The sequence below is a fragment of the Citrus sinensis genome, chromosome 2, assembly GCF_022201045.2.
Source record: "Citrus sinensis cultivar Valencia sweet orange chromosome 2, DVS_A1.0, whole genome shotgun sequence".
NCBI lineage: Eukaryota > Viridiplantae > Streptophyta > Magnoliopsida > Sapindales > Rutaceae > Citrus > Citrus sinensis.
Window position 1 is genome coordinate 18,981,108 of NC_068557.1, and position 22,851 is coordinate 19,003,958.

At 32.8% G+C, this 22,851-nt stretch overlaps 1 protein-coding gene, 1 long non-coding RNA gene and 1 other non-coding gene across 3 annotated transcripts; 2 read left to right on the forward strand and 1 right to left on the reverse strand.

Annotated features, from left to right (window-relative positions):
- Positions 1–990: 990 nt before the first annotated feature.
- LOC102607691 (autophagy-related protein 8C-like) lies at positions 991–2,854 on the forward strand. Its single transcript, XM_006469614.4, has 6 exons — positions 991–1,158; positions 1,290–1,336; positions 1,898–1,953; positions 2,039–2,091; positions 2,338–2,456; positions 2,580–2,854. The coding sequence occupies exons 2-6, from the start codon at positions 1,300–1,302 to the stop codon at positions 2,672–2,674; spliced, it is 360 nt and encodes a 119-aa protein (XP_006469677.1). The 5' UTR covers positions 991–1,158; positions 1,290–1,299; the 3' UTR covers positions 2,675–2,854.
- Positions 2,855–3,197: 343 nt separating this feature from the next.
- Positions 3,198–4,454, reverse strand: LOC112497324 (uncharacterized). Its single transcript, XR_003064113.2, has 2 exons — positions 4,097–4,454; positions 3,198–3,631 (listed from the first exon to the last, which is right to left on the reverse strand). It is a non-coding gene; the product is annotated as an uncharacterized LOC112497324 (long non-coding RNA).
- Positions 4,455–4,583: 129 nt separating this feature from the next.
- TRNAN-GUU (transfer RNA asparagine (anticodon GUU)) lies at positions 4,584–4,657 on the forward strand. The gene has a single exon. It is a non-coding gene; the product is annotated as a tRNA-Asn (tRNA).
- Positions 4,658–22,851: the final 18,194 nt, after the last annotated feature.

The window sequence follows — 22,851 nt, forward strand, 5'->3', positions numbered from 1 at the left end:
GACTGTTCAGAAAGAAAGTAAAGGAAAGAACCAAATTGACTCGCCAGATAATTGCGGAGGACAAAAATCCTTTTGATAATCAGTTCAAGATTCAGAAGTTAAAAGTCATCATCCTAGCGGTGAATTAACAGTTGAATGGTGGTTTAGTAATAACTATTTTCTCCTTCAATTTATCTGATGTCGAAATCAGATATACTTCCGCCTGAGACGACCACGCTTCAACTAGGAAACCATTGGATTATCGAAATTTTGTGTGTGGAAAAAACTATTACAATTTTTCAGTGTGGATAAGATTTCGATATGGCCACTCAAAACACACCCAAAAACACCATGTTTCAATAGTTTGTGTCTGCTACAGTTTTTTAACTTGAGGCAACCAGCTGCTTTAAGTACAAAGTGTCCACCTCAGCCGTTAGATGCAATTGGGTTTCATCCAACGATAGTAATAAATGCAGACAAAAAAGCGTGATATGTTGCAACTGTGGCAACATAGGCGAGTCCTTTATTTTATCAAAAAGTTAGCAAATAATGTATACATAAAATCAATTATTTACTTGTATTATTAATTTTCATGATTATTTGTAATATTACATTGGTGATTATTAAATTTAATACAATCAATTATTGTAATAAATTATTAAATAGTTAATTTTATTGGAGTAAAAGTACCAATTTAATTAGACTACAAAAACAAAATAAAAAACAAATTCAAGTAAATTATGAATAAAATAATTAATTAAGTAATTAAATTTTAGGTTACAAATAAAAAATATATTATTTATGAAAGAAATATAAATAATTTTTTTCTCTTATTTTAATCCCATTTAAACCCACTTATGAATTAGGATTATTAATCTCATAATTTAAAATTTAAATTTAAATTTAGTTCTCCCTAACCCAATCCAAACAAGTAGCCGAATATAAGATAAAAATATTTAATCCAAGATTTTGAAATATTAAATAAACGAGATCGGATAGCTGTCGTTTTACGCCTAAAGGATGATTGCCTTGGCTGGGTGGACTTTTCCCCGTGTTATAACTTAGAAGTACTGTATTAGCTAAGTTTAGGGATTTCTTAGCTTGGACTCCAGTTCGACCTTGCCTGCTTTTGTTGCTTATCAATTTTGCGATCTCAGCTACATTTCTCTCTGAAACGGAGTACGCAATAATTCTTTTCCTTTTTTTATTTCTCTTCCAAATTGAAATGTTGAATCTACCGATATCAAGCCTTATTTTATATTTTAAAATTTTATTTTTTGTTTATTTATTTATTTATTTCTTTTTTTCAGAAGCACGCTCATGGCGAAAAATTCTTTTAAGCTAGAACACCCCCTCGGTTAGTGATTCTTCTATATTATTGTCTACGGGTATTGTAAAAAATATTTTTCTTTTGTTTTTTAAAAAATGTTTTTCTTTTGCTTTTTGGGTGTGTCTTAGGAGGAATAGGTTTTGATTATTTGGAACCCTAACCCTAAATATTATGATTAAATTATTTAAAAGGCTGAATTTATGTAGTAGTTTTGCTAGTCTCGCGTTATTGTTCCTGGGATATTGTTGGAATTGTAATTCTGGGCTGGCGGCACAAAATAACTTCAATTGATGCGAATTCTGGCTCTCATTAGAATGAGTAGGATGACTTAACTGTACCTAATTTGACTCATTAATAAAATTGGTTTAAACTCACAAGACCTTTTTTTTTTTATTAATAATGTTTTCAGTTTTTAGTTGTTAAACAAAGAGTTTTGAATCTTTTGGTGCATAAGGCAGTTTGTGTGTGAATGTTGTGGAAACTGCGAGAGCTAATTGACAGTTTCAATGAAAATTCTTATACTTAAAAACTGAAGAATTATTACTATTAGGTTGTGTAAGTTAAATTTTGTAATGTTCTATATGCCAGAGAGGAGGCAGGCTGAAGCTGCTCGCATCAGAGACAAGTATCCAGACAGAATCCCAGTATGAATGTCCAACACAGTGTGTGTATGTGCATGTGTGTTTTCCTTTTCCCATTGAGTTTATAATATGATTGGTTATGGTGTAGGTGATTGTGGAGAGGGCCGAAAAAAGTGATGTACCTGAAATTGACAAGAAGAAGTAAGATATCGTCTATTATTTGTCGGGTGATTAGGATTTTTGTTTATACTATATGCATTTGACTAGAACTTCTCTGGTTGTTTTATCGTCGGTTAATTGGTTTCTGAGGTTTTCTCTGTTGATCTTTGTCTCCACTTGCTTGATTAGTGAAGTTCAGAGTGTTTTGGTATTCTGGGTGCCAATTTTATGCATTATTATTATTTTCGGAATGGTTTGAAACTAAATCTGCATTTTTGGATGATGTAGATATCTGGTTCCTGCTGATCTGACTGTTGGCCAGTTTGTGTATGTGGTGCGAAAGAGGATCAAGCTCAGTCCTGAGAAGGCTATTTTCATTTTTGTGAAAAACATTCTGCCACCCACTGGTGAGATAGAAGTCATATTATTTGAGTGTGAAAACCAGACTTATGGTTTTTGTCCTGACTCTGTGTGGTGTCCATTATGTTATATGGTTATTATTATTATTATTATTATTTTCCTTGTTGCAGCGGCAATGATGTCTGCCATATATGAGGAAAACAGGGATGAAGATGGCTTCCTTTACATGACCTACAGTGGGGAGAATACATTTGGGATCTTCTGAAGTGTGATCAAGCTACTATTATGTGAATAATGCTTCAAGAAGTTAGGTGAAGAAGGGGTTAAGTTGTAAATAGTTCTATGTTCCATTAGTTTGGAATTTCTTTTAGTTAATGGTATTATATGTAACAACCTAAAAGTTGGGATCAGCAACTATTTACATAAAATTCAATAGTTTTCTCTATGCATTTGCATGAAAGATTTGGTTAGGCTCTACAAGATGTCAATTTGATTGCTGTTTGTCATTGATTTGGATGAGTTGGTGTATGCTGCAATAGATGAATGGGATTGAATGGGATTGCATTAGAAGGGTTATATTAGTTTGCTTTGATGCTTGTTAAGATTTTTTGCACTTTTCACTGATGTCTATGTACTGTGTTTGTGATGCCAATTTTTTGCTATAATCATGAGAAATAATATGCAGTGCAGAATTTTGTGTTTGAATTAATATGCAGTGCAGAATTGGCACGAACACTGGTAGATGGTTTCAGATTATGCGGTATAATATTCTGTCAAATAGTAACTCATAAAAGTGAAATGCCATCATAGTATAATTAGTTAATGACATATTTCAACTTGTCTGTGAATATATGAATATACTGAAGTTGGTTGGATATCTCCATAAAATTCAAGCCAACGGATCCATCATTGAATTGATAGTTCGAAATACAATCTCACAGGAAGCAGAATTCAATCTTTTAAGAAGATCCCTTCTTCTGGTACTGTTTTTTGACCCATTTGATCCCCGCCGAAGTTCCAGCCTTAACTTTTTGGGCACCAACTGCAGCAGCTGATTTAGCCTTGTCGAATCCGGCTGAAGCTGCTGCCTTTACCTCTGTAATTTTGTTGCCCCCACTGCTGCTCGCATTTTTGGTCACGAGTTTATCATCTTCCTCATCAACACCGAAGCCACCTGTGCCCCACTGATCAGCCCAGCTTGGTGCTTTACTTCCCATAGTTTCTTGAATGTCAATCCAGCATTTGTAGATACATCAGTAAGCCATGCTAATAAAAACAATCCTAACAGATTCTACGTATGCAGCCTGTGTGAAGTAAATGGAACCAAAACAGCTTATTTATTTCAGCAGTCCAAAGTCCAATGGTTTCTTGCAGCAGACAGAAAATAACTAAAATTTACAATATTATGTCTTATGAAACTAATAATTTTAACCAGTCGGACACTAATCCTCTTTGTCCCACTTTCTAGCTTCACATATTCATCACATATTGAGAACAGCATGGATCAAACTCAATAAAATAGAAGATCAAAAACAACGAACCGCAATAGTAACAAGACAAAAAAAGAATGGAAATGGATCAATGGAAAGGAAGATTGCAGAAAAAAATTAGATAAAAGTTCTGTGAATTGTTATTAGAAGCTAGAGTAGGCACAACCAGAAAGACTTTTAGAGGATGATATAATTACCTTGTGAAGAGTGATCACTGGTGAAATGATGAGGGCTCAGAGACGAGTTTTCTTAGTGAGGAAATGGGCAAGAATTGGGCAGAAGTGGTAGTAATTAATACATGTGATGAGAGGATTTTGAGGATGGGTGAAAGATGAGTAAGCAAGTAAATTAGGTAAATGTAAGTTAATGGACTTGCTGGCTTTTGCTGACTTCCTAGCTGTATCACGTACATTATGCTTCTATTTTGCATAAGATAACGTGCAAAATTTCCGTTATTTTGCCATTTTTCAGAGAATGTAATTGGCTCACACTTTCGATATTGTAAAGCTATCCAATTACATGTATATGTTGCCTTCTTTCTGGCTATTTTATGTCATTTTGTTGAGTGATGGTTATAAATGTTCGAAGTACTGCCAAGTTGTCATGAAATATCCACAATCTATTGCCTACTTGACATACCAAACTAAAAGATCTTAAAAATTCAATTCATTTCTTAGACGCAAAGCTGGAATAGCTCAGTTGGTTAGAGCGTGTGGCTGTTAACCACAAGGTCGGAGGTTCAAGCCCTCCTTCTAGCGAATCTGTTTTTAATTTTAGACCCGATCCAAGCCCTCCTTCTAGCGAATCTGTTTTTAATTTTAGACCCGATCCAATTCTTTGTTTAGCAGGAAAGATTCATTTATTAAATAAATTGAATTTAGATTTATTTATTATATAATAAATTTTTATTTAAGGGTTTTTTTTAATGAAATTGGGTGAGAATAAAGTTGGTTATTTTTCACAGGTGTTTCTTTAGTTGGGATGAGTGTTAGAAAGGAGGGTAAAATAGTCCGAAATGTTGGACTTATTAAAAAAAAAAGCATGGTCATTGGATAATTGGTTGTTTTTGTAAGTTGCTTGGTTTTTTTCATTATTTTTGTAAATTTTCCAATTCTTTTTTGTCATGTATTTTCAGATTACAAGTTGAGATATGTATCCTTCTTGTGATGATTAAATTGGATAAACAATTTGGAACCGTGTACACTTATAATTATGAGCAGTGATATTTAGCCCCTTAAATTATTTCACCTGCTTCCACTTTTATATTTATCTCATTTATTTTTTAAATTATCCTTATAAAGAAATTATTAATTAATTTATTTATTTTTCTCTCAAACATGAGTAATATCGACATCCCAATAATTTTATACTTAATTTCATCTCAAATGACATGTCATTAAGTAAGTGATAAATAATTTTTAATAAAATTTAAGTGAATTAATTATATTATTTCACTAATCTATCAATAAATGTCACATCATTTACCATAATTATTTTTTTAGGATAAATGCCACATCACTACTTCTGAAATATCACCATCGTCCCTTCCATCAATCTTCATCGTCAATTCACCATCACCAAGAAATATAATTACAACAAAAATAAAAATCAAATAATCAAATAAAAATTATAAAATAATTAAATCCATGGAAATCAGATTTAATAATTATAATAAAACTAAAACCCATATATTCCAAAACCATACATAATTCACGACGCAAAGTCAACAAGCTAATATCCAAAATGCAAAACCCTTTCGCCAACACCGTGCTAAGTTGAAGTTCATTTTGACCTGCGTGTGGATAATAAAATGATTATAATCATCTAATTGAATTTAAATAGTCTCACTGCCAAGTAAAATATTCACGTGAACAAATGAATCTTTAGAAAACAATGTAGGAGTGGCAGCTTTGTCAAAAAATACGGCGTTTTGCAATTCTAACTGACGGTGATAGTGAAGTGATGATGAACTTGGTGCCTGCTGGTGAGGAAAATCGTCGGTGAGAGAAAGAGAGAGATAGAGAGAGACAGAGCAGATGAGAGAGAAAAAATAAAATAAAAAATATTTTTTGATTTTTCATAATAACAAATAAAAAAATAAATGAGGTTAATTGAAAAGTAAGAATTAGTGAGATAACTTAATAGAATCAAATATCAGTAAAGTGATGTGTTAGCAAGTGTATACAAAAGCCCATGCCAGGTGCGGAGTTGGGTTCCAACTAGGGGTGTTCGTGGATAAGATTTTACTGATTAAACATCAATTCATATCCGATTCATGATTTTATAGATTGAAAATTTTCAATCCAATCCAATTCATGGATTGACAAATTCAATCCAAATTTAATTCATATGTCTGCGGATTAGATGCGGATTTGACCTAATCCATATCCAATTCATTATTTTGCGGATCTATTTGTGGATTAAAACTTTTTAATTATGTTCATTGTACGAACTTATTAAATAGAAAAAAATCTTATATAAAAGAAATTTTATTACCGATCAAATTCAAAATTAAATAAGATTTAAATAAATTAAAAATTTAAATAAAGATAGAATAACACATTAAAAGTCTCAAAATATAATATAGTGAAAAGAAAAAATCTCATTTGTTTAAATCAATACATGAAAATTAACTAAAATTATAAAAATTAACTGTTTAGAAAGTTATATTTCTTTATTTGGTTATTCAATTATTTAATCATGTTTATTATATATTATTATCGGATAAGATATGTATAATATTAATATAACTACATTTTAACTTATTTATTTATTAGTAAGTAGTAACACCACATTTACACGCTTTATTTTTAATTAAATAAATTTATATTTTTTATTTTTTACGGATTTACGGATTTTTGTGGATTTACAGAAGTAAATCCATATCCAATCCACCGACTACGAATTTTTAAATTTTCAATCTAATCCAATCCATGAATCCACGGATCGAATTTTTATGAATTGAATTTTTTCGGATCAGATGGATTGAGCGGATCGGATTGAATTTTGAACACCCCTAGTTTCAACGTCTATAGGGGCCTGTCCAATGTACAAAAATCATGGAAAGCAATTAATGTACATAGGCTAAAATAGAGATTTTATACTTAGACTGTCACATGTTATATAGAAACTCTGTGATTATGTCAAAGATTACAGTTCCATGACACTCTTGGTCTTGGGACAGCTGCGCCCTTGCCATGGCCTAGCGAACTTAACTCAATGGCTTGCTTATGAGTTTAGAGTATATCCAGCTTACTTCCGTAGTTTAAGTTTCATGCTCAACTAATGTGATAAACGTCCTTACATAATCCTTAACCCAATAGTTATTCTCAACTAATATGATTTTTTTATAATTGTAATTATAGATTAGAAAAGTGGGTACACATAGTATCACAAGAATTACCAATATGAAATTATTGAGTTTAATTACCCTGAATATTGTAGATATTGTTCCAATGGCTTCGATTTCTACCTCGCCAATTAATGTTGGCGGCGTGATCTAGAGGCTGCTGTCAATCATGTCAACAATCGTGACATATTGTCTTATGTGAAATGATGTCACAATATATTTGCCAATCGAGAATTGCTAATTAAAAAGATGAAAAAGACCATTCATCTCAGTGAATTTATTCGTTTATATTTGTAAATGAATTTACAGGTTTGGACAGAGAGAGACGGGTTAGGGAATTTGCCGAATATGATTGGTTGTTAAAGAGGTGAAGATGGAAGGAAATACGATAGGTTCGTATATGGAGCCACTCGATGAGTACGCAAAAGAAGTGGAGAACTATTTAAAGAAAGGTAAAATATACACGATTTACTAAGGTTAAGCTTTGCGTGGAGAGCTTACAATCCCTCTTCTCAACCTCCAATATTGGGAAATCTTACTTGAAATACTAGTATAATAATTGGTCAAGTTTCTTGCTATTAAGGTATGAAGTTTAAAGATCGAGTGCTCTCTTATACCAACTTCGAAATAATTTGTGTTTGTTTACCAGAAGCGGTGTGATTTAGTTGGTCAATTACTTTGTACAACTTCAAATATAATTAAGAGAATAAGTTGTCATTGACAACTTGTTTGATGTAAGATGTTATTTTAGAATTTTTGGATTTCATTACTTTAACTCTTTGATATTTTCTATTTTAATTAAAGCCAGTATATTAGTTTTTTATTTCTATTGTAATTATAATTCAGTTTCCTTTTAAAATTAATTTAGAGAAGTAACTTACTATATTATAAATAAAAAGGTCTTATTATTATTTTCATAATTTCAACTTCAATTATGTAATAGAAATCCCTCTTTTGTAATTTCCTTTGGGATTATGTATCAAAATCTCTCTTGTAAAGTCATTTAGATTAGAGTGTCATTTAATCTTGCTTAATGTGTTATGAAAAACCTCATTGAGTCATTTGGATTAGAACGAAATTTAATCATATTTTGATTAAGGCGTAACCTAATCACACTGGCTTAGTCCAGTATTAGAACAATATCTAAAGTTTCTACTCTAACAATTTCGTTTCTGCTCCCTGCTCTGTTAGTTAGTATCAGAGTAGTTCTGTGCGAATTGCATAGCTTTCTTGGCTACTCACATCCATGCCATTGAACCCACAACTAGAAAAAAAAAGAACTCAAAAAATTCCCTAAATCAAACCGTAGTTGCTGTTGTCACCACCTCAGCCACTGTCGTTCCTTCGGCCACTACCGCCGTTCAACCCATCACAAAAATCATAATCAGCTGCCAACTGAAGTCCTTGCCATCACACTTGGTCTTTGCTGTCATAAACTACCACAATAGCCACTTAAATCCATAAGCTCCAGCACTCAACCCACTACTATTCAGCCACTGTTATCGATACCTAAAACCAACATCAAACTCCCTTTTTACCACACATCCAACCCTACCACTATAGGGTTCGATTAGCCGTTGAATTTTTGCCATGAAGACACCATCTCACCACCATTAGTCGTGACAACTTCAGGTTGGTTAGACAAAGTTGAGTATTGGTTGTAGCTTTGCACGCTCCTAAAGAAAGGCAAGTATCATTTGTTATTCGTAAATTGAAATTTAATGTTTCAAATTGGTGGAAATAGTGGCAAGATTCTCAATTTGAGTAAGGCAAATGCAAAATTTGATCGTGGAACTATATGAGTCGTATATTGCGATATGAATTTATTACTCTTGATTATTATTTAGTACAATAATGTATGAAATTAGTTTTTGATTACGATTATGAGTTTGAATAATTGTACGACGTACATATTATTTTGAATTTGAGGAGCATACAACTATATGGTTTTTTAAAGGGGCTAATTTTTTAAATTTAAAAGTAAAATTCCTATATACACTATCTGTACTTTACAACATGCAATTCATTTAGCCACACAAATTGATTCGCAGATCGAGTCATAATATCAAAGAAACCTAGATGATGTGATTAAAACACTAGTAGAAAAATGACATTCGTTGATACTATTTCGGTATCAGCAACATGTATGCTAACACTAAGTGTTACACTGACACTAATTATTAGTATTAGCAATTTTGTGTTACAATTAGAGATGGCCAACGGGCCGGATGGCATGTGGCACAACACGTGTTCGTACAGCACGAAACGATAAGAGCACGTTTCGGTGGGATATGCGGCAAGGCATAGCACGCATGTGAGCTGGGTTGGGCTTAGAATTTTAGGTACGCATGCCTTAAAAGCACGACACGATTAGAGATGGATTAAATCGCGGCACGGAAAAAAGCACACAATAAGCATGTTTCACTTTTTAATGAAAGTAAACTTAGAATTTTATAATTTTACAAATAACTTGAAATTGAATCTTTTAATATATTTTATTAGTACATGTTTTCTCAATTCATTTAATTCTTAGTTAAAAAAAATGCTATAATTGATTTATGTTTATAATTTATAAAATAAATAATTGATATTATGATTTTTATAAATAAATTATAAATATCATGATTTATAAATATGTATTAATATTATTATGTACTATATTCTATGACTTTATATAAGTCGAAGTTAACAATTAAGTTAGCCCTTAAAAAAAAATTATTATTGTTGTTGTTGTTAAGTATTAAAAAAGAATTCTAATACAATATGATCAAACTTAATAATTAATATTACATTCTCTTACTATTATTAGTTTATTATTATTATTAAATATGCACTTAAGTTTTAAATTTTTTATTTTATCAAATTGGAATAAAAGTACATGGACCCAAAAAAGTATATAAGCTTGAAAAAATAGACCAACAACTTGGCATACGCTCTTAAAAAAAAAAAAACTTATCGGGCTTTTTTTCTTAGGCATGGGCATGACAAGAGTGGGCACGGCACGTGTGCCGGGCTAGGCCTAAGCAAAAAAAATTAGGCACGACATGACATGGCATGAAACACATAGTGGGCACGGCACGACATAAGCACGAGCACGTATGGGTCTTCTTTTGATGCCAGCCCGGCCGATTGGTCACCTCCAGTTACAATGGTATCACAAAAATTTTGATTCTAAGACATTACGTACATATTGATTGTATGGTATCAAAACATTATTCTTCTAAAAACAAAAAAACAATATTGATGTTAAGACATCATATGCATAATGGATTTGTGGTATCAAAAATATTTTGATGCTAAGACATGTGGTATCAAAAACATTTTGTTGCTAAGACATTACATTCATAATGATTCTAAAGTATAAAAAAAAATTGTTATTTTATGGTATCAAAGAATTTGTAACTTAATGGTATCAAAGAAATTATAATATAATGGTATTAATCAAATTCTGATTGTATAGCAACAATGTTACAGGGATTCTAATTTGGCGTCACTATTTATTTGAGAAGATAAAAAAAAAAAAGATTTGTTTGATTCAAAAATCAAATTTGCAGCTGATTACGAATGCCATTAAGCTCCATTTCAAACATACAATGTATCATAATCATCCAACAACATAATATCATCCAACAAGACTAGAATTAGAATTACAAACTAAAACAAACAATGATCAAATCATTGATTAATCACTTTTGGCTAAACATTCACCCACAAGTATCATAAACATTCAAACACGCACAAACTTGTTCATCCTAAAACTAGAAACAACAACAACCAATTCATTTGAATGTGTTGAGCATAAATTAATAGCAATGATCTTGAATGAAATCAGTATAAATCAATAGAAAATCAATAGCAACTAGCAGCAACCAGCTTTAAGTAACCTTAACAGCAACAACATTCCCTGAAAGTATAAGGAAAAATAAAGACATCAACATTAAAGCTCATTATAATATAAGCTTGGTGACAAAAAAAAATATTTATTAAACAATTGATATGTACCTATTTTCTTAATTGAGTGATTAAGTTACCCACGTAGGCAGCCCACTCATTTTAAACCTTCATAAGATCCGTATTTGAGCATTCAATTTTCCCCTTAAACTTCAATTAAAGAAATGAAAATAATGTCGTAAACAATATGTTTATAGTTGAAAATAACCGAACAATAAAGATAATATTTTCAATGTACATTTTCCTTCAATATGTTCACATTTCCCACAATATGTTGCATGTACTTCATAATGTAGTACCCACATTTAAAACCACCTATTTGTTGGGGGCACTGTACATTTATGAAATTAGTTCCACTACAACTGAAAACATAAAAAAAATTAAGTTACAAATTGAAACATAATAAACAAAGATGTAACAAGCCCTTACTTACATGGATAATTACCCATCTCAGGTTTAACTTAGTTTTGAACCTGATTGAATGATACATTCTAACTCCTCTAAAGGTAATAATCACAATGAATATAGAGATCAACATAATAACCATAATTTAATAATTAAGGTATATGAAACATTAAAATAGAAGCCTACAGAAACTTAACTGATTTATTATTTACTCAAACTGACAACAATCTTTCCTCCAACAGTTGAATCCAAATAATAAACAATGGAGACTAACATATCAATTGCAATCAACATCTAATGATGGCTACAATTCAATACATAAATAGTAATATTAGTAGGATGACAAATTAATCATCTCAATTAAGAAAAATAATTAGAATAAATGAAGTCAAATTGTAAATGAATGGCCTTCACTGGAATTCTATGAAATGAAACTCATAAACTAGACCATACTCCTTGTTCTGAAAGCAATCATCCTCGTGGACACAACTTGATGAAGAAGCATCAGCTGGTTAATTTATAAGAGTACTCAGTAATTGGTTTTTGCTAATTTTATATTAAATTTTGACAATATTGATTTTAGTAAGACTTGATCTTTCTAGTCACCAACTCAACACCAAAAACAAGACATATTAGAACAAAATGCCAAAGAAAGTGCATGCTGTTATGTCATGGAAAGTAAATTTTAATGGATTAAAACGACTTGGCTTAAAACGACTTATTACCTATTAGTGTAGGAAAAAGCTAGAAGACCTTACCCTGTATTATATATTATTAATGTAATATGTCCATGCAGAGCTACTCGTAACAGTTCAGATACGTGCCGAGACTTTTGAGTTATATATTCCCTTGAGGTTTGCCACTACCAAGCATCACCTGACCAAATCCGACGGGAAACATCCCTTCATCATTCTCCATTGACTCATGCAAGCACCTATGATATGCTAAAATATTAATAATTGAATGTCATTTTATATGATGAATAAACCATGACAGTCAAATAATGTAAAATTATAAGACAACGAGTTACCTTTCCCAAAGGTCAATTACTGCATTCCGCAATGCAACAAAATCAATGGTCACTTGAAAAACATCCTTTGTTAATAAGGTTGCAGTTTGATAACAAAAAATGGATTCATCATGCTTAATCAAAATTTCTTTTTGTAAAAAATTTTATACTATAACAAAGAACATTTTAATTGCTGCACTACTATTCTTTCTCTCCTACGCAGCTAGCCCAATGTTCTTCTGTAATACTAGTTTTCTACTAGCAGTTGCCTTAATCACCTTTGGCTTCATGAGAGGAGGAGCTTTAGAACCAAGATAGAAAACAATAGAGTCTTTTTGCTTCTTTTGCAGGTTTGGAGTCTTATTCAGTATTGGAGATCTTTTTGGAAGTCTTCGTCGGAGTCTTCTTCTCAATTTTAACTGAAATAGTTTTTTCCAATTTTCTTTCACTACAGGAATCTGCCTCCATAATATGTGCAACCTATTCAAAATGTAAAAATGACACAATAATTACTTTAGTAAAATAATAATTAAGTGTAATATAAAGTAAAAAATAAAAATAAAAGTAAGACAATAACCTTTGTTTTGGTAGTTGATTGACCATTTTTTGGAGAATCTTCCTCCATGATGTCTACAGCTTACTGAATATGTAAACACAACACAATAATTAGTTGAAAAAAATAAAAATCAAGTGTAACACAAAGTAAACAAATTAAAGTAAGATAATAACCTTTCTTTTTGCTTTTGATTGAGCATTATTGTCATCATCTCCACCTGTTGGAGATATAGTGTTAACATAGCTACAACTGCCAATCTCTGTACGACTAGTGCCGTTTAGCTTTGCATCCATCATCTCCATCATCATCTAAAACCTTTCTTCATATACCTTTCTTTTAATGATCATTCTTCGATCAAATAAGTCTGCAATATTAGGTATATGAAAATACACTGTTACGGTGATTGACTTCCCCAGACCTTGGAGTCTACTATCATTTGGCTGCTTCCCAAGAGTTGTTGATAAAATGTCATTTACCCCATGAATTTGAAATGACCCTTGGTCAACTTGACTATTTACTTAATCCAACAACAATATGCATCCAAACTCAAGTCTTAGAATAAAATTTTTTTGTTCAAATATATGCAAACCTCAGATTGAAGTAAACCTAAGTAATAAAAAATTATCCCTCACAATTTTCTTTGCCACTGGCAATACATCAGGTTTGTAACCACCCTTGTTATTCTTTTGTGCCATCAACCACAACTGACTTCGTTCAAGCTCTTTTCTAGAAACTATAATCTCATCCTTTTATTTCATGTTAATGAGTACAAAAGAGAACTTAATTTTATAAGATAAAAATCAAAATTCTGAATTATATAGACAAAATTGTATTAAGGAGGTTATCATATTATACTTTTCTTTGCAACATGTCACTATATAACTTGTACTACCCAAATGATGGTTGTACTTGATTTGCTCACACATCTTCTTCCTATTATTACCCTTATCCTTGATAAAAATAATTTACAACAATCATTTTCTATTAAAACAAATAAGTTTTCTAAGCAATAAAGGATGAACATTATTGTGAAACATTTTACCTCAAATTCAGGATCAAAAACCTTGTCAACAAACTGTTTCCACTCCAATTTTCTAATTCTGGGATACTCCTATGGAAGCAACTTTAATTGACTGTGGTTATCCTTATTAAGTTGGATAAACTCAATGTTTAATGTACATATGAATTTCCTTAAAGTAATTCCCATTGATTGAACCACATGTTTTTTGCTCTTTATATCAAGTACAAATTTGGTCTGTTCCACCATATAATAAGAAATAATATAATATTAGTACAGAAAGAAAAATGAATTAAACCACGAAAGCGAATAAGAAATGACAGATTACCTGTAAGTGGTCCCAAAGCTTGTCCTTAATTTCCAGGGGAACAAGTCACCAATCATTATACAAGATTGAAATATTATCTCGAATGAGAACACCGATGTAACTTTTAAGATCATTTGCTCCGTCTCTAATAAGAACTCCATATTGGTTATATAATCTTATTATCAGCTGATCAACAATTGTTTCTTTTTTGTCTGCTTTCTCCTCTTTGGTCTCCCATCTAAGTTAGAAAAATTAATCTTATTTTGTTCTTCTATGTCAGCCATATCTATAAAATTATGATAGATAAAAAATTAATTAATAATTGAAATATATCCTTATAATTTGCATTTAAACAAGTCTATAAACAAAGGGAAATATTAAAAAAAACACATGACAACTTCACATCACTTGCGTATAATTCATATACAAACAAATAAAGAAACTGAAATCAATATAAGAAAAACAAAGCATGTTACAGCATGAGATATTGCATTTAGCTTGCCATATTGAAACAAATACCGACACTAAATTCAGTATATGGAAAAAAAGCATATGATACCTCCACATAACTTGCATTCAGTCCATTTACAAAAGAATACAGACAATGAAATCAAATAGCTTATTGCAGTTGTCATTCCATTACTAAGTCATCATCAATTGGAACATCATTACAATCTAATATTTCATATATGCCTACATCATTTTTATCTATATCTATTTCAGGGGATCAATATTTTTTACATGAAGGCTTATGTATCACTATGTCAATACTTCCATCAACATCTATTGATTTATTGACTCTTTGACCTACTGAACAAACAATTGATTTTGTTAGATCTACTTGGTCTTGAATATAAAACATTTGCTTTGTATGTGTTATGACTCCATTAACGTATTGAACTTGAAAGAACAGATCAAAGCAAATTAATTAAGAAAGAAACATAAGAAAACTAAACAGAGCACAGTTTCAAGTACACAATTTGATGAAGGAAAAAACTGCTCTTTTATTGATCTCAACAATCAAAATACAAGCTAATCACCAAGAAGGAATTACAAGGATCACAGAGAACCAAACAAGTAGCAAAATGACCAAGAAATGAAGAAGATATCGATATGATATCAGAGGCTAAAACACACGTGCTTTTATACTGGTATTTCTGAAAAGCTATAACGAACCCTTTAACGAATTCTGCCATATCTGCTTTAAGTTTTCAACCAGACCCCTCTAGCTGAAGTCGATCTGCACACTGCCCCAGAACTTCTTCAAATCTTGCATTTAAAACCAACGAGCCAACAACTTATTTCCTCACACTCTTCATCTTGCACTCGATTCAGCTGATCATCTCAATAAAGAAACATAAAAAAACCTTTAAAACACACAGTTTAGGAACTAGAGATGCTGTCGACACCAATTAAGTCTACACAGAACTTAAATTTGGCTATTAGCAGCACTTTGGTTAACATATCAGTAGGGTTGATATCTGTATGTATCTTGATCACTCCAACTGACCCTTGTGCTACCTCATCTCTGATAAAGTGCAACTTCACATCAATGTACTTCGTTCTCTCACGATAAACCTGGTTTTTGATGAGCTGAATGACACTCTGATTGTCACAAAAAATCTGCATTGTCCTTTGTTTCAACCACAGTTCATTTGTTAACCCTTTCAACCACATTGATTCTTTCACTGCCTCTATTGCAGCAACAAATTCTGCCTCAGTAGATGACAAAGCTACTATGTGCTGTAGAGTAGCTTTCAACTTATGAGACAGTTATCCAACATAAATAGATATCCAGAGATAGATTTTCTTCTATCCAACTCACCTGCAAAATCAGAGTTAACATACCCTCTGACTTCACAGACCTTATGCTTGGATTTGCCATACATCAAACCATGATCTAAAGTGCCCTTTAAGTATCTCATGACCCATTTCACAGCATCCCAATGAAGCTTACCAGGATTACTCATAAACTTGCTCACAACACTTACCGCATAAGCTATGTCTGCTCTGGTGCAAACCATTGCATACATCAAGCTTCCTACAGCCTGTGAATATGGTATATTAGCCATCTGTACCTCCTCAGTATTTGATGTTGGAGACATGTCATTAGAGAGTTTGAATTGAGCTCTTAGAGGTGTCAGTACTGGTTTCGAATCCATAATCTGAAATCTTTCCAGCACCTAGCTGATATACCTTAATTGGCTTAGAAATAAGGTACCAGCAGCTTTATCTCTGATAATGTCTATACCAAGGATCCTCTTGGCACTACCAAGATCTTTCATTTCAAATTCCCCCATCAGCAGATTCTTAAGCTTTTCAATATCACTGAGATGTTTACCAGCAATAAGTATGTCATCAACATACAATAAGAGATACACAGCTCCACTTGAGTTTATAATCTCATGATAGATACAACTATCATATTTGCTCATGTGATAACCATTGGAGATCATAAACTGGTCAAATCTCCTATACTATTGCCTAGGAGACTATTTCAAACCATATAGGGACTTTTGCAGAAGACACACATAATCCTCATATCCCTTTTCTTCAAAACCTTCAAGCTGAGCCATTAGTATCTTTTCTTCAAGATTGCCATGTATGAAGGCAGTCTTTACATCTATTTGTTCAAGCTCTAGATCAAACAAAGCCACCATAGCAAGCAAATTCTAATTGAGCTGTGTTTTACAACTGGTGAGAAGATTTCATTGAAATCAATCCCCTTATTTTATGTAAACCATCTTGCTACCAGTCTTGCCTTATATCTTCAGTCTTCAACACCTGGAATGTCCTCATTTCTCTTGAATATCCACTTGCAGCTGACAATCTTCTTATTTTCTGGATTTAGAACTAAGGTCCAAGTCTGATTCCTTACCAGAGAATCCATCTCCTCCTTTATAGCTTTAATCCAGTTTCTGCTGTTCTTGTTATTTATTGCTTCTCTATAGCTGTTAAGCTCTTCAATTGCAACATCTTCTGCACTCATCAAGGCATAAGCAACCATATCTGCATATGCATATCTTGCTGGGGCTCTAGTATGTCTTCTTTCTCTATCGCTAGCTGATTGATATTGTTGTACATCAATTGCTTGTGGTGCTTAACTTGCTGTTACTTCTGCATCTTGAGACTCAGCTTCAACAGCTTTTGGTTGTATTTCATCTTCAGGTATTAGACAACTCCACCTTAATCTTATCACCTTGATCAATTTCTGCAGTGGCTTGTGTGTCACTTGTACTGATCAGACACTTATTAGCCTCTCTACACCAGACCCTGTAGCCTTTGACCTCATCTAGATAACCAACAAATACTCATTTTACAGCTCTTGCATCAAGCTTTCCTTGTCTTACATGGACATAAGCATGGCATCTAAATACCCTAAGGTGTTCATATTTTCCAGGTTTTCCAGACCAGAGTTCTTCAGGAGTTTTGAAGCCAATTGCAGTAGATGGACTTTTGTTTACCAAGTAACTAACTGTAGAAACAACTTCTGCCCAAAAACTCTTAGGAAGCTTAGAGTTTATCAGCAAACATCTTGTTTTGTCAATAAGTGTTCTATTCATCCTCTCATCTAAACCATTTTGTTGAGGGGTGAATCTCACTGTTTTATGCCTCATAATTCCCCATTTCTGGACGCATTGCTCAAACTCTTTATTACAGAATTCAAGTACATTGTCTGTTCTTAAGAATTTTACCTTGAAACTAGATTGAGTCTCCACCAAAGTCTTCCAAATCTTGAACTTTTCCGAGGCTTGGTCTTTGGTCTTCAGTATGTAGATCCATACTTTCCTGGAGTAGTCATCTATAACTGACATGAAATATCTTCCCCCACTCAAAGATGGCACTTGGGCAGGCCCCCACAAATCAGCATGCACATAGTCTAATGGTTGCTTAGATATATGCATACCCTTTAGGAATTTGGACCTATGTGCTTTGCCAAAGATGCAATTTTCACAAAAATATAACTCATCTATTTTATCACCACACAACAACCCTTGCTTACTCAGCTCTTGCATTCCTCTAATACTCATATGGCCTAGTCTAAGGTGTCATAACATGGTCCTATCGACATCAGAAACAGCAGGCATTGTAGCTGTCACAGGTACTGATGACCATTCTAACACATACATGCCATTTTTCTTTACTCCTTTCATTATCATCTCAGTCCCCTTCATAATCTTTAAACCACTATTTTCAGATTTGAAGCAATATCCCATACTATCTAGCATGCCTAAAGAGATCAGATTCCTCTTTAGCATAGGTGCATGCCTTACATCACATAGAGTTTTAACAATCCCATAAAACATCTCTATTTTGATAGACCCCATACTAACAATCTTACACACATTGTTGTTACCCATCAATACTCTACCACCATCCACAGGTTCATATGTATATAAAAGGCTTTTATTAGGACATAAATAAAATGAATAGCCTGAATTAAGAACCCACTAACCTTTGATATTACTGTTTGAAGCCACTAACAAATCAACACTATGGTATCCATCATCAGATGAGTCATTTGAGGCCACTGCTGCCTCCCCTGTTCTTTTTTTTCATTATTCTTTTTTTCAGCACAATCTCTAATGAAGTGACCTTTTTTTTTTTTACAGTAGAAACACTTTCTTTTCTTCATTTTTTCTTTTGCAGATGCATCATCATTTTTAGCTTGACTCTTGTTCTTCTTCTTCTGATTTTTCTTATCTGTTCTGGCAAATAAACCTTCACCATTACTATCTTCATGCCCATTATTCTTCTAAATCTCTTTGGAGCTGAAAGAGGCTTTCACATCTTTCAGAGTTAGAGTGGTTCTTCCATACAACATGGTGTCCACAAACCCTTAATAGATTTTAGGCAATGAACTCAGTAAAAAGAAAGCTTTATCCTCATAAGTGATTTTCACATTTTCAACTCCTTCAAGATCAAGAATGATCTTGTTGAAATTGTCAATGTGTTCTTGAATTAAAACCCCTTCTCTCATAGAAAAGGTGTATTAATCTTTTCTTCAAGAACAGTCGATGTGCCAAGGATTGTTTCATACACAGAGCCTCCACCTTGTTTCAGATACCAAGGGCAGTCTTCTTTTCAGAAATCTCCCTTAGAATTGAGTCACTGAGACTCAAGATCAAAGTACTGTGAGACTCAAGATCAAGAACAGTCGATGTGCCAAGGATTGTTTCATACACAGAGCCTTCACCTTGTTTCAGATACCAAGGGCAGTCTTCTTTTCAGAAATCTCCCTTAGAATTGAGTCACTGAGACTCAATATCAAAGTACTGTGAGCCTTGTTTTGTATCTGTCTTTTCTTCTAATCAGAGACTGAACTTGAAGCACCTCCAAGATCATCGTCTTCCAGGGCTGATTCAAGACCCTGATGAACAAGGAGAGCCCTCATTTTCATCTTCCAAGGTGAAAAGTCACCACCAATGGTGAACTTTTCAATATCGGGCTTTGGAAGAGACATGTTCTTGAACCACCAAAGGCTCTGATACCAGTTGTTATAACTCAATTAACGTATTAAACTTGAAAGAACAGATTAAAGCAAATTAATCAAGAAAGAAACATAAGAAAACTAAACAGAGCATAGTTTCAAGTATACTCTTTTGTTGATCTCTACAATCGAAATACAAGCTAATCACCAAGAAGGATTTACAAGGATCACAAAGAACCAAACAACTAGCAAAATGACCAAGAAATGAAGAATATATCGACATGATATCAGAGGCTAAAACACACGTGCTTTTATACTGGTATTTCTGGAAAGCTATAACGAACTCTTTAACGAATTCTGCCACATCAGCTTTAAGTTTTCAACCAGACCCCTCTAGTTGAAGTTGATCTACACACTGCCCTAGAACTTCTTCAAATCTTGTATTTAAACCCAACGAACCAGCAACTTATTTTCTCACAGTATGTGAAGCTAGAATGATGAAACCTAAATCATCAGCCTTAACATAAAGCACTTATGATCAACTTGATTAAGATCAACTATGGTGAAACCTAAATTATCAACCTTAACCCATCCACTATCAACCCAATCATACTTAAAAATAAATTTTTTTGTCATGAGATATTGCAACTCCCAAATTTCAACAAGGACTCCATAATACTCTATCATATTAGTGAAATAATTTTTATCCTTTGAACTTGAGACTTGTAGGGTTGCTGCTGAGATATTAACCCCATTGTTTTGTGTAACACGATTGCTATCTCGATCCCTCATTACAGAATTAAAACCATTTATAAGGTACCCTGAATATGCAATCACAGTGCAGTTAGGTTTGTTTGCCAAGATCCTAATAGTTTCATCAACATCTAAACCATTTGCTATCATGTTTGTTACCTATTGTTCGAAAGTAAATTATGAGTTACTAATGACAAACGTAACATTGTTATTAAAAATAAAATTGTTAAATCCTAACCTTCATTTATAACTAATCAGAAAAGCTACGGGGCATGCTCGGTTTCTAACCAATGAGACCGTTTTGATTGCTTTGGGAATTTTGATTACAAGAATATCTTATGCTCCCTTTGTTGAGTATTAGAAAATGTATATTTATAAAGGAAAAAATCATCATTTTACATTTCAAGTCTTACTAATACCTTTACTTTTATGTATTTAAGCTTCTTGTGATTTAATTATGTGTATTTTATTTTAATTAAGTATTTTATGTATTTTGGGGGCATCATGGTCATTTCACAATGAACGATAGATCAGACCGAAAAACGGACATAACTTTTGAACTCAGGACGGTCAAAAACCTTAGGAGGAGCATAAAAGGAAAAATGTCATTGTTCACATGTACGGTACTATTCACATTACGGTACTGTCCATATTACTGTTTACGACACTGTTCACTTATACGAAACGATGACGTAGCATTGACCGATGATGTGGTATTGATTGATGATGTGGCATTGACTGATGAGGTGTCATGATTCTATTGGATAAAATTCTTATGCACTGTTGATCGGTGACGTGGCAGCATGTTAGTGGACCAAAAATTGCGCGTACAGTACATGCATATACACATGATTATTTACAATCAAACCGTGTCACTATTTAAGCCGGTTAACTGTTCAAACTGCGTGGTCAAACCGTGTCACTGTTCAAACCGCGTACTGTTGACTAATGACGTGGCGCAATCCTGAGCGTTCAAACTATTTTTAATCTGATGGCCATGATTTACTCAATGTATCTATAAAAAAAGGCCTCTCCCTTCCTAATTTGGCTTATTTGAATTCATTTTTCAGCTCTATTTTCTGTAATTTCTTCTCTATCTTGTATTTTCTATGTATTTTAATAAATTTATATTTTACCCTTAGTTCAATTATGAGTAGCTAATTTTCTTTCAAGCTTAGGTTGAAGGTGAAGTCTCAACATTTGCCATGAGCTTTATTTGGTAAATTTATTTTCTCTTCCCCTCTAATTTTTGTGGATGTTTTGACTTTTCGTCGACAAATAATAATAATATTGTCTAGATATTGCCCTGGTTTCACCAGCTCCCTAGTACAAGGTTATTATTATTTGGCACGATAAGCCCTTAGCACCATATTGATTAGAGTGTGGTTCATGAGGTGTGGATTTCCCCCTCATGATTTAATTGGCACTAATAAGGAATATTTAGCCCATGGTGCATTTTGATGTGGATCCAGATATTCAAGTGCTTTAATTATAATGGTTTCCACTTTAATTTAATTCTGCCATTTCAATTTAAATTTTAGGATATTCCACATCATATTTACTATAAATTCAACCACCCACTTAGAAAATTAATTCTACACATAATTAAAATTCACCTCCTCGTGAGATCGACACTCGTCACCATTGACATATTCTATAATAGATTCGTGCACTTGCGAGCTCAATAAAATTTGCACAACACCCTTCCAAGTCAATATTGAAAAATTTAGTTGTTGTTAGTTGAGGTTCAGAAAATTTTTTGTAAATACTGATGGAAATTTATGACTTACTGTATATAACATTGCAACTTCAAGGTGTTGTCCAGAATGCAAATATGTGCTTACTCCAGTAGTGTAACATCAATCATCTTAACATCTTCACCTCCTAAAGGCTTTTCAATTGTATAATCAATAATAAGATCAGGTGGCAATCCAATGAAATCATGGTTTGAGTGATATTTAGTACAAAATTCAAGTGCTTCCTTTTCAATATAATATTCCGCAATGCAACCCTCAGGCCGATAGTGGTTACGAACATAACCTTTTAACCTTTTCATGTTTCTCTCAAATGGATACATCCAACAAAAGTGAACTAGTCTATATAATCAGACTTGGTCAATACTATGTATTGTTAAATGGACTATTATGCCAAACAATACGGGTAGGAAATATTG